At 54.2% G+C, this 12,452-nt stretch overlaps 1 protein-coding gene across 6 annotated transcripts in view; it reads right to left on the bottom strand.

The window, feature by feature from the left end:
- The window catches only part of SSH1 (slingshot protein phosphatase 1), a 59,742-nt gene that overhangs the window by 15,696 nt on the left and 31,594 nt on the right, over positions 1-12,452 (bottom strand). For 5 of the 6 annotated variants that reach the window (XM_040443644.1, XM_040443647.1, XM_040443646.1 and 2 more), the window contains 5 exons: positions 10,509-10,573; positions 9,940-10,061; positions 5,248-5,316; positions 4,075-4,140; positions 1,049-1,243 (listed from right to left, as the gene is read on the bottom strand). In XM_040443644.1, coding sequence (XP_040299578.1) covers positions 1,049-1,243; positions 4,075-4,140; positions 5,248-5,316; positions 9,940-10,061; positions 10,509-10,573 — 517 coding nt within the window. Of the gene's footprint in view, positions 1-1,048; positions 1,244-4,074; positions 4,141-5,247; positions 5,317-9,939; positions 10,062-10,489; positions 10,574-12,452 lie in introns of those variants that run through there. The other variant, XM_040443650.1, reaches the window with a different exon arrangement.

The following is a 12,452-nucleotide window of genomic DNA, read 5'->3' as shown; positions in this document are numbered from 1 at the left end:
ATTTTTTTTTTTTCAACGTTTATTTATTTTTGGAACAGAGAGAGACAGAGCATGAACGGGGAAGGGGCAGAGAGAGAGGGAGACACAGAATCAGAAACAGGCTCCAGTCTCCGAGCCATCAGCCCAGAGCCTGACGCGGGGCTCGAACTCACGGACCGCAAGATCGTGACCTGGCTGAAGTCGGACGCTTAACCGACTGCGCCACCCAGGCGCCCCCCCGTGATGGCCTTCTAACGTGGAGAATCTACACGTTTCCCAGTAACTTCTACCCATCAGCCCTGGTTCTACACAGACCAGGATAATTCTTCCACAGGACGCCCCTTTATGTACTCAAAGACAACTAACGTTCTCCCCAAACCTCTCATAATCTGAGGCTTTATGGAATGTGGCTTCTGGTCCTCTCCTCACTCAGGCTGACCTCTCCGTCCATGGCCCTCTTAATGCAGTCCCAGAGGGACATACAACTCAGGGGGAGGACAGTCCTAACCAAGACAGAAGGGCCACTTCCTTCTGGACCCAGACTTCTCATTTAGTGTATGTGGCCTCAGGCCACCTGAGCTCTGTTGGAGGCCACGTGACATAGGCCACTCGATCGTGGCCTCTAAGGCAGGCTGCCCTTGGCCAGTGCTGGTGCAGTTGTATTTTAGGATCCCAGGACAATGGCTCTAGAATACTCCTAGGAGCACAGGGAAAGGCTTTGGAAATTGAGTCTTGAGCCACCTGAAGAGGAAAGGCCAGACCCCAGGGCACTGCCCAAGAGCCAGTGACGCACGTGGGCCGCAAGTTCCTCTGAGAAGCTGACAGGAGTTAGGGAGCTGTGCCCCAGAAATGCATTCACGCTGGAACCCGTCTCTGATTTGAATGGGGGGTGGGGGAGGGTGGTCACACCATCGCGGAGCCAAAGACCACCCACGGGCAGCAGGTTAGGGACCCCCGCTCGGAACGCTGGTCCTGGGAGAGGTGGCCCTCGGTCGCCGGACTGCAGGGCAGGTGTCACCTCATGCAGACTCCGGGTCGGCCGGCGTGGGCAAGGCAGCGCCATACTTACTTGTCCACAAACAGGGCCGGGGAGTCGGGCCGCGTGGACTCCAGGTCCTGCATGGCGTTCCACTCGTTGATGCAGCTCTGATCGGAGCTGATGCAGCTCTCATAGTAGGTGGCCCAGATGAGAGCCACGCCGCCGGGGAAGTAGTTGTGTCTCCGTGCCACTTCGCAGGCCTTGTGAAGGACCTGCAGGGCAGACCTGGGGTGAGGAGGGGGGACAGGGTCAGGCCCGGGGGAGGCACAGGAGTGCTGGGCCTTCCCCTTGACTGGGGGCAGAGATAGGGGCCAAGCAGGGGGCGATCCCTAAAGAACTTCCTACCGGAGTCAACCCTGCTGTGTACCGGGTTCTCGGGGGGACACAAAGCAGCCCGGAACCTCCAGATTAACACGCCCAGTCTCCGTGACACAAGCTTTGAACCCAAGAGTGGATGGGACATCCTTTATCGTGCCCAGCAAGGCAACAGTACAGATGTTGTTATCGCCTGCTCAGGCTGGCTCACAGAGCCCTTCACACTCCATAACTCCCAAGAATGAAGATTTATTTCTGTGGCTGTGGGGATACCCTGAATTTAGGAGCCACATCGAAGCCTAGGAGGCTCCGAGCAGGAAGGAGTCTTTAACTAACAGCGGAGACCTTTTACCGCATTCTGAATGACGTACTCTGGAACCCTTTCCCATCAGTGTATAATCGCTTCAAGGCTTAGGTCTCTCGGGGGAATGAGGTTCTGGAAACTCAGGTTAATACAGGAACGAAATGAAGATGGGGTTCGGGAAGGAGTGGGGTGGAAGGAACAACACGGAAAACGTACACAATAACGGTCAGCTTGGTCCCTTTTCTAAAACTCTTTTTACGAAAATCGAGGCTGAAACTTTCTCAGTGGATGGGGTGAGTTGGGCATTGACGAAGAGTGGAAGCGGGAAGCCCCGGAGAGGAGCGAGAGTCCTCGGAGACGGCACAGAAGCCACCGCCTTCTGGGGCACGCTTCCCAGACACGCCCGTCCCGTCTCCAGGCTGCCTGAGGAGACAGGCTGGAACCGCACATTTGCTACATTTAGTTTTGCTCCTTAAGTTCTGGAAAAACATGGGGGCCTATTTTGTACTTGCCTGTAGAGAAAGAGACAAGAAACGATCCGGGGGCACCAGGAACATCCAGGACATGGAGAGAATTAGGATTTTGTGATTTTCCCCAGAATGATCCTGAATCGGGAGTGGTGTAGAGTAAGGGACGAGGTAAAAATGAAGCACCACATCGATTTGTGGCCCATGGGAGAATTCTGGGTAACTCTTGCTGGCCCAGAGGAAAAAAGTAATGACCCTGAAACACTGGGGCAGAACCCTTCTCCTCAGGCCCCACCGGCTTTTTCCTGAGGCTTTTTCAGATTACTGGAGAGAGGCACTGTTGTGTTGAGTCTGCTGCACAAGTGGTTTGTGCGACACACCCCCCCCCCCCCGCCCCCGATGAGGAGGGCTCTCAGATGCCTGCGCTGGGCTGGGAGAAGCGCTGGACACGACCCGTTTCACCCGGTGCAGACTTTACCCACGGCTACGTCATCCTCCAGGCTAAGCGTGCGCGAGGCCCTGCACCCTGCGTCCCAGGGCAGAAAAGGCCCCTGTGAGAACACGCTCCCAGGACTCCCTGGCACAACATGGGACTCTGTCTGTGCTACGGCCACCTCCCTCAATAGACTTTAAACCCCACGAGGACAGGAATTATGTTCTGTTTTATGCCCTCCCAGATGCCCGCTGCCTGGCAGAGTGCCGTTCCCTGGATGGCACAAACCGAGTGTGTGCCAGGCCCGAAGGACAAGCTAATCTGTGCTGGAATGACATTTGGACAGCCGGAATGGCAAAAAGACAACCCCATTCCTAACCGGCTAAAGGGCCTGAATAGACATTTCTCCAAAGAATACCCAAATGGCCAATAAGCCTACAAAAAGATGCTCAGTAGTAATTAATTAGGCAAATATAAATCAGAGCCATAATGAGATACCACTTCACACCCCTTGAGCGGGCCATCATGAAAAAATAAAATAAAATAAAATAAAATAACGGGGCACTGGAGAGGACGTGGAGGAACTGGGACCCTCGTGCACGGCTCAGGGGGGATGCAAAATGGTGCAGTCGCTGTGGGAAATGGTTTTGGTTCCTTAAAAAGTTAAACACAGCATTAACGTGATCTAGAAATCCCACTTCTAGGTACATACTCAAAAGAACTGAAAGCAGGGACTCAAACAGATACTTCGCCAGTAGCCAAAAGGTGGAAAAAACCCAAATGCCCATCAATAGATGAAAGGATAAACAGAAAAATAGTGTCTAACCACAGACGGGAATAACATTCAGCCTTAAAAAGGATTCGGACACGGGGGCACCTGGGTGGCTCAGTTGCTTGAGCATCTGACTCTTGATTTCAGCTCAGGTCATCATCTCACTGTTCGTGGGTTCAAGCCCCGATGTTGGGATCTGAGGTGACATCGCAGAGCCTGCTCAGGATTCCCTCTCTCTCTGGCCCTCCCTGCTCGCGTGCCTGCTCTCTTAAAATAAATGACCTTAAAAAAAATTTTTTTTTTTTTTTTTTTTTTTTGCTACAGTATGGACGAACCTCGTCAACATTTTAAGTGAAATAAACCAGACACAAAAGGACAAAGAGTGTATGATTCCACTTGTAGGAGGGACCTGGGATAGGCAGAGTCAGAGAGACAGAATGTAGAAGAGAGGGTACCAGGGCCTGGGGAGAGAGGGCATGAGTGTTTAATGGGCACAGACTTTCTGTTTGGGATGAAGGAAAAGCTCCAGAAATGGATGGTTATGTTTGCACATCATGGATGTACATTGAATTGCATGCTTAAAATGATGCATTTTATGTTATGCACATTTTGTGCCACACACACACACGCACGCACACGCACGCACACGCACGCACACACCTAAATGAGCCTTAAAATCGAAGGGGGTCTTTCGATTCATGCTGGCAGCTAAAAAAAAAAAAAAAAAATTTCAAAGGCGATGTAATTCTCTAAAACCACACTTACCACATGGCCTGGACAGACACGGGCTTGAAGACGTGCATCCGTCCCGCTGTGCTGACGCTGAACCCGCTGAGAAAGACAAACAGAAAAGAACGGAACCGTGGTGAGATACTGGACCCTGTACCCACAGCGAGACGGCGGCTCGAATGGACACCCTGAGGACAAGTGCGTCTTGTGCTTCCTGATAAGGGACTGCCAGCCCACTGCGTCCAATAAGGGCAACGGTAGGAAGAAAGAAAAAGAAAAAGAAAAAGGAAAACAAAACGAACGTTCGCTTCCAACCCAGCTATGTGAGGTCTGTCAAAAACACAAACCCTGGCAAGGGCAACGATGCCATCTGACGCCATCTCGTTCACGTTCCTGCCACCGTCCCAGCAGCCCACCGCGGCTACTTCCTGCCCCACGTGTGCCATCCGTTACTTTTGCAATTGCATGGGAAATGTATTCATGGAAGGCAAAAGGTTAAGAAGGAAAAAAAGTAGAACCATAATCCTACCTTTTCCCCCGCCCCCCCCCCCAAAAAGTCACATTTTACTTTTTCTCCCCGAATGCTAACTACGAGGCAAGGTAACTTTTACCGTTGGAATCTCAGTGGAGGGATAAACTTCTACTCCACTCCTTTCGACTCATGGCAGAACCCGCGTATTTCCCTTGGAAGCAAATGTCTGTGGGACCCGGATGGCTCTTAGTCTCTTGTTTACCTGCCCAGGCCAAACGGAAGGGTTCCTCCTCTGCAGCCCCCCAGAGAGGCACCTGAAATGCTGCTCCGCCTGCCAGCTGTCTGTCTGTCTTTCCCGGCACCCCCACAGACCACGGGGCTCCTGCCGTGTCCTTTCCAACTACAAACTTACAGAGACCAGCTCCACCTGGAGGGCACGTACTGAGTATTCATCTAACACATCAAGGTAAACGTGTGAATATCAGCTGCCTGCTGCTCTTGAACTTCACATGCAGCGGACCTCCTGTGAATACCCTTCCGTTGCTACTTTGTGACCCAAATGCCCTTGTGCAACGCCAAAACGTCCCCCTCCTTGTGTGGCTCACTAAGGGGCATGCTGTTTCTCCCGATGTAATGAGCGCATCACACATGTGACCCTGTGGATGATTACCCAACAATGCCCAAAGTAGCTTGGTGTTTCAAAGTCCACAGTGGAAGAATTAAAGAGATCTCCTTACCCATCTCCGTCGAGGTGGATTTTCGTGTCGCTCCACAGCCGGAGAACCATCCCGATGGTACAGCTTTTACTACTCGGGAGGAAAGAGCAGATGCCTTGGAGTTAGGATCCACGGCCCAAGCACGGTCTTCCCTCTCTGTCTTTACCCCGCCTGGCCAGCTGGCAGGGGGAAACCACCACCTGACCTGGGTCTGGCTGCTGTATGTGTATCTGGGAGAAGCTCTCAGGCCGTCCGCGTACGGACCGCTCACCACTGGATTCTAGAAGATGGGAGCCTGGGACCGGCCCTCACCAGAGGGGGTCACCAGTGACCTCTACTTGGAGATAGTCACAGGGGACTCTGACCCCACCGAAGTGTGGGTGGAGCACCATAAACACCAGGTCTCAGCTGTGGCTCTCAGGGAGACAGAGAGCAAGCAGTTGACCTCACGCCCATGCTGCTGCAGGGGTGAGGCCGCCAATGGCTGGCACACTCCTGGCACAAGGCCACACGCACTCCAGGGGACGCAAGCGAGTGGTGGCAGCCAGCCGGGCCTCCTGTCCGAGGGTGGCGGGGGTGGGGAGGGTGCCAACACCATTACTGGAGCTCATTTCCGGGCCTCTGTTTCTGTACCTTTGTACAGCTGCGCTTTAAAACCTAGCTTAATCTGCTTTTGTTTTGCTCACCCCACCAGTGAAATGACACTTAATGACTTTGGAGACAGGCGCCACTGAAAAACACAGAGGGAAAGAAAGGGCTTTATCAGAGGGTCCCCTTGGATTATTATGAAAATTCTTCAGGCGTTTACAAAAGAGTCTGCTCGTGACAGACCGCCGTTGCTGCCAAGGCCAACTCCGACAACCTCCAGGGATCTAGAATGCTCGCCTCTGCCTCCACTTAGTCACCGCCTAGGAGTGACAGGATGCTCATGTGACTGCAGACGGGGAGCTCTGAGCTCCCTGAGACCCTTCTTCCCTGGAGCACTGGGGACCGTGTGGGCCCCTTTTCCACCCTCTACTTCTCTGTCTTCGGGGAAGGCAGTTTCCAGCCCTTCGTGTCAAATTAGACTAAGCCTTTTGTGTTAGGCAAATTCTCAGGCCCCAGCCCTGCACTCCTACCCGTACTTGATCAGCTAATTATATTTCCTTTGTAGAACTGCAAAATACAATTTACGCCCAGTCCCGGATGGCCCAGGAGCTACTTGGCTGTATCGGTGCAGACTGGCCCCTCGCAGTCCCAAACCGACATGCGGAAAGCCCAGGGTAGAGGGGGCCCTGGGAACACGTGGCCAGGCCCGGAGTCGAAGCAAGGGCAGCATCTAAGCTGGCCTCTCCAAATCACAGAGACGGGGAAGAGCCTAGTGAGTGCTGTGTGCGCGGGGCCAGGTCCATGGAGCACTTGCACTCAGGCTCTTGCCCTACAGTCAAGAGCACGAGCAGGGACCATGACACGACCGTAAAAACTCTGCAAATTCCTTAACATGCCCCGATCTGCTATTCTGTGAGTTCCCAGTCTTACAGGGACGGACAGTCAAATTTCTATAGCAAAGGAGGGCCTGTGCACTTGCACACACGGGAAGTGGGGTCTTAGAGGAAGAATGACCTTGAAGGATAGAGTGGGCGGGGGCAGCTGCCCGAGAAGGCCGTGTCAAGTCCCTGGGGCCCGGCATAGCAGGAACAGAGGAGCCAGCTGGGCCAGTGCGGGAGGAACTCAAGGGAACCGCGGAAGTCCTTCACGAACTGCGCGAGACCGACGAGGGCAGCCCCCACGGCACTCCAAGCGCCCCGGGTCCCAGACAAAACATCATGCGTGACGGAACCTGCGAGTGGCTGCTCCGCTCTCCCGAGGGGGCACATGGATGGCTCTGAAAGAGCACTCGGGGGATTGGCAGGGCCGGTCACTACCACGTGTTCTCCCCTCTAACACTGCACCCGCACCAACCCCCCGGGAACCCCCTGCAGGTGCCCCTTGTGGGCAACACCCATCTCTTGCTCTTTTTTTTTTTTTTTTTTTTTTTTTTTTTAAGAATAAGGAAGCAGAATCTCAAGTCAGGGATTTAAAAAAAAAAACAGGCGTATCATGCTTTCGGCAGGGCCAAAAGCTCCGGTAAGGACCAGGGCTTTGCTTTCAAGCCAGGATCGAGTCAAAGTGCCTGGTGCTCTGTCAGCGTGGAAGCCGCAGAAAAACGCCCAGTTTCCAGGCCCCACCTCCACACACCTGGGCATGCGCGGGGCGGCTGCTCAGGCCCGACCACAGGAAGGCCCACTCGGTGCCCGTCCCCCTCTGACCGCCTGCTCACCCTCTGCAGCCACCCGACCCACCTCCCCGGCCGCAAGGCCCCCCGCACCAGCCTTGGGCAGGCCTGTCTACTCCAGCCGCCAAGGATGACGTGGAAGGGCGTGCGTACGTGTCCAATGCTACGGTCACGGCCTCCAGGCTGTGTGGTCGGAGAGCAGAGGCCGGGGCTCTCTCACTGATGTGGCTCCGGCACCCGGCAGGGCGCTGTGCACATGCCAAGTGCTAACAAATACAGATGCGGTTGAGCCTATGAACAAACTCACCAACAACAGGGTGTACAGGAGAGCTGCGGCCTATCGAAGTGTGGGGTCTACACTGCAGGTCTGCAGCAAAAGTCCCAATTCTGAGGCCCTGCTCCCGCCAGGAGGATGGCCTTGGGGTAACCACGCCAACCTCATGAGCTGGATTCCTCACTTGTAAAACATGAATCAGGGCGACCTACCCCACGGGGCAGTTTCATGGTTCAAGGAGACGCTGAGGACGTGTTGTGGCAACTGCACTGTGTTCCCCCACGGAAGCAACAGAGCTGGTTGGCAGGAGGGGCAGACCTGGCAACTCCAGAGGTCTGGGCAGAGATGAGGGGCACATTCCACAGGGAGGCAGGTTCCGGCTCAGGGCTGGAGAGCGTTACTGGAATGGACCACGCATGGTGAGGGAAGACCCGGAAGGAACTCGGAAAGGCGGGCATTATAATCGCTGGAGGAGTAAATGTAACTGCAACACCGGGGCGCCTGGGGGGCTCAGTCGGTTAAGTGCCCGACTTCGGCTCAGGTCACGATCTCACAGGTTGTGAGTTCGAGCCCCATGTTGGGCTCTGCACTGACAGCTCAGAGCCTGGAGCCTGCTTCGGATGCTGTGTCTCCCTCTCTCTCTGCTCCTCCCCCCACCTCTCTCCCTCTCTCTCTCTCTCTCTCTCAAATAAAGAATAATAACCACAATACCACTGGACATGAAACGTCTCTTTGCTTCACCACCTTGCCAACAACGGCCCACAACACAGAGCGCAGCCTGCTTCTGAGAGCACCTGTCTGGGGGTCAGAAGTACCGGGCCGTCTGGCCTTCAGGGGGGCTCCTCCCAGCTCAGCTCCTAAGACCCGTCAGGCTACACCTGCTTCCAGATCCAGACTTCCCAACCAGCCCAAGGCCACAGACGCCAGCTCACACTTCTCTCCCAAAGTGTTGCCACACAGAACTTCCTCCTAGTGCTATCACATACCGGGAAGAAGGTCATAGAAGAAAACGCCCTCCGTCTCCATTCGTGTACTTGTTAACAAGCGACAGGGTCCTGGTCACTCTAACGGCAGCTGTCTCAGGGAACAAGATGTGACCACACAGCTGCCACACCGTTCACTGCTTCTGTGGCTTTTCCCTTCCTCCCATCGAATCTGCCTTCAACGCGCTTCAAACGCGCCCCTGCTTCGCCCCGACCCCTGAACCGGCCCTGCTGCCCACCTGCCCTTGAAGACTCGGTTCGCCATCGCAGGCCGCGGAAGGCCTCTGGCTTGCCCCCTCCGACCCCACCCCTCTCCTGTGTTTCCACAGCGCCCCCCACCCGAAGCATCGCTCTGCCACTGAGCCCACCACCCTGCTTTCTGGTTATGGCTCCTTCCTCGCTAAGCTTCTCGACTCTCTGGGGTGGGGAACTGCGTACGGCTGTTTCTTCACACATCTGGCCCATTGCCCCATACACAGGAGAACGCACGCACTTTCCTTGGTGGGTGAGAAGATTGAAAATGAATAGTGGGAACCCATCTTAATCCAGTTCTCACAAATCCAGGTTCTACAACGATCTCACACATACTCATTTATCTTAGATGCGAGAAGAGCCGTTGACACTCATCGCACACGCATAACAGGGTCTATGATGATACAACTAACCTGGCCTCCGGGTATTGGGAGGCTCCAAACCTCTCTACAAGCTTCTGACCAAGGACCCGTCAACAAGGACTTGGGATTCCACTTGGGATAGTGATACAGGGTGAGGTGCTCGCTATGATGCCTTTCACTCCCGCACTTCAACATGGGACCCTCTGGAGGGCACCCTCCCTGCCTCACGGGGCTGGCTCCTGCTTGTCCCTGGGTGTTCACCACAGCTGCCACCTCCTTCAGGAAGCCTTCCTGGCTAAGGTGCTCTCTCCTACAGTACCCCTGATGGTACCCGGTGGTAAACCTCTAAGCCCAGTGTAGTTTTCCTTAGACCCAGAGCTGAGAGCGGAGGCTGGATCTAGCACGGTGCCCGGCACACAAGAGCTGAATGGTGTGGTCTACGGTTCCACGTGCCTGGCCACCCCCACCGCCCACTGCCCATCACACACCCCACCATCATCTCCACGGATACAGGACCACAGACGCCTTTCTCCAGCAGCAGCCCTTGTCCCCCCACCGCAGAAGGGAAGCAGCACCCACCAGACTCACCTCTCCTTACTAGAAAAGTCGACTCCCAGCAAGATGCTCTCCTCCGTGTCCTGGCGCCCGCTGCTGTCTACCACCACCATGTACCGGACCCGCTCCGCCCAGGCGCTCTCCAAGCGCACGGCCTAGACGGGCAAAGACGCTCTCACTGGCCTGCCTTTCCGGATGGTGGCCCCTTCCGTCACCAAATCAACACCAAGGACTTTTGTGCTCTACCTTTCCCCCTGTGAGTTCAGGAATCAAGATGAGATTCTTAATCCTCACGTCTTGTTCATATCCATGCACGAGGGACAGTGCTTGGCTCGGAGGAAATCCCTCAAAGTCGCTCAAATGGGTGAACAGATAAAGTCCAGAGACTGAAAATCTCAACCCAGCACAGACTGACCCCGAAAGTACATCCTTTCGCCAGACAGTGTGGGTGATGGTGAGCAAACCTGGCTTGGGCTTTTGTGAAATATGGGGGGAAGAATTTGCTGCAGCACAGAAATGCCCTGCTTCCCACTGCTCGTGAATAATTCCCTACCAAATCGCACGATTAAAAATTAAAACTTGCCACTCTCATCTCTTCTTACCAGCTTGATCCGATCTTCACAACGCAGGAGGTTGATCATTATTTGAAGATGTTGGGGCAGGTCACCTGTTGGACCAACAAAGAAAGTTTTAAAAAGTCGCCCGCCCACCTTCTAGGCAGAAACCTGCAAGACGCTGATGATGTTAAGGGCCTGGGAGAAGACGGAGAAGTCAAAATCCCTCCACCTACACCACACGGAACGGTCCCAAAGACTAAGAGGCTCAATTTCTCTTACTCCATTCCTGAATGTTGCTCGATGAGGGTGGGGAGATCTAGCTGACTGCCATGTTTTTAGAAGTTGCTTTTATATTCTAAAATGCTTGCAATATGGGCTCTTTAAATACAAGATGTAAAAAGATACAGACAAGCCTAGAGGGGAAATGTTATCAAGTTCAGGGGCGACTGGGTGGCTCAGTCGGTTAAGCGTCTGACTTTGGCTCAGGTTATGATCTCAGGGTTCGTGGGTTCGAGCCCCGACTTGGGCTCAGCACCGACAGTGCAGAGTCTGCTTGGGATTCTCTCTCCCCTTCTCTCTGCCCCTCCCCTACTCTTGAAATAAAGAGAGAAAGAGAAAGAAAGAAAGATGTTAGCAAGTTCAAACAAACGTTCCTGTGTAGGATGAGGGAGCAAGAACTACAGACAGGGCTGGGGCAGGGGATCTGCTAAGAGCTGGTGTGAAAGAGAAAGGTCTGGAGGTCATTTTTCCTGTTTAATACTCTCCTGCATTTTCCATAAGACAGAGACTCCTTCTACAACCTGGAGAGGAAGCAAGTCAGGTGACTACAGACAGCAGGTACTTGTTGGGTGTCCAGAAAGACAACGTGAATTGACAACGAGCACCGTCACGGTCTCTTCTCTTGCTAAAAGTTCTGTCCTTGACAGCTGTTCCCAGCCCTTCTTCCCTGGTGCCCACACTGGCATCCCCCCAACCTATGAGATGCTCAAGGAGGAGCACGAGGTGGCTGCCCACGGGGTGTCTCAGAGCTAGGCCCCCGTGACAACCACAATGATCAACATCCACAGCAAGACCTCCATGCCTGACCACACCGTCTGGTCCCTGTGCCGCCTGGGTTTTGTGTCATTCTCCTACTCCCTGAAGTCTGGGGACCAGAGGATGGCAGGTGAGTGAGTGGGGGGCCCAGGCCTTCGTCTCCACTGCCAAGTCTTGCACATCTGGGCTCTGGTCTTGGGCCTCCTTCTGATCATTACACTCAATGTTGTTTTCGCCCACTGGCTCAGTGATGATCACCCAGGCGATTTCAGCGATCATTAAAGGTTATGGAGGCTACTAGCGGCTGCCTGTGGCCTGAGGCTGGCACCCATTTTCGCAACAGTTTGTATACGCATCACTCACTCTACAACTGAATCCAATAAAGCGTTATTACTTTATAAAGGCAGTGATCCAGAGCTTCCAGCTTCTCCGAACAGCCCAGGGCCCAGGTGGTGCTTCCGGGCTGGAGCAGAGGGAGCGAAGACCCTCAGAGCCGGGGAGTCTCCACAGAGTCTCCACAGACACAGAGGATCAACACAGCTGAAAACAAGCCATGTGTTCCAGGCACAGGGCCCCTGAGGTTCATAATCAGTGAGTAGTAAGTGGGACGCTGACACAGCTCTCTTCCCAGCTGGTACATTTCTGTTAATGTTTCTTTCTGAAGGAAAGGCTCATCTGCAAAGATGCTGATCTACCAGAAAGGACGAGTAACTCACAGATCTGTATTAATTCTGATTTGTGCAACATCCTGAGAAACAGAGTTATCTTTAAAAAGAAATTAACCTGGGGGCGCCTGGGTGGCTCAGTCGGTTAAGCGACCGACTTCGGCTCAGGTCACGATCTCGCGGTCCGTGAGTTCGAGCCCCGCGTCGGGCTCTGGGCTGATGGCTCAGAGCCTGGAGCCTGCTTCCCATTCTGTGTCTCCCTCTCTCTCTGCCCCTCCCCCGTTCATGC

This window comes from Herpailurus yagouaroundi, unplaced genomic scaffold (genome assembly GCF_014898765.1).
Source record: "Herpailurus yagouaroundi ecotype Mexico unplaced genomic scaffold, PumYag 191, whole genome shotgun sequence".
Lineage (NCBI taxonomy): Eukaryota > Metazoa > Chordata > Mammalia > Carnivora > Felidae > Herpailurus > Herpailurus yagouaroundi.
This window is presented reverse-complemented; position numbering and strand designations above follow the sequence as displayed.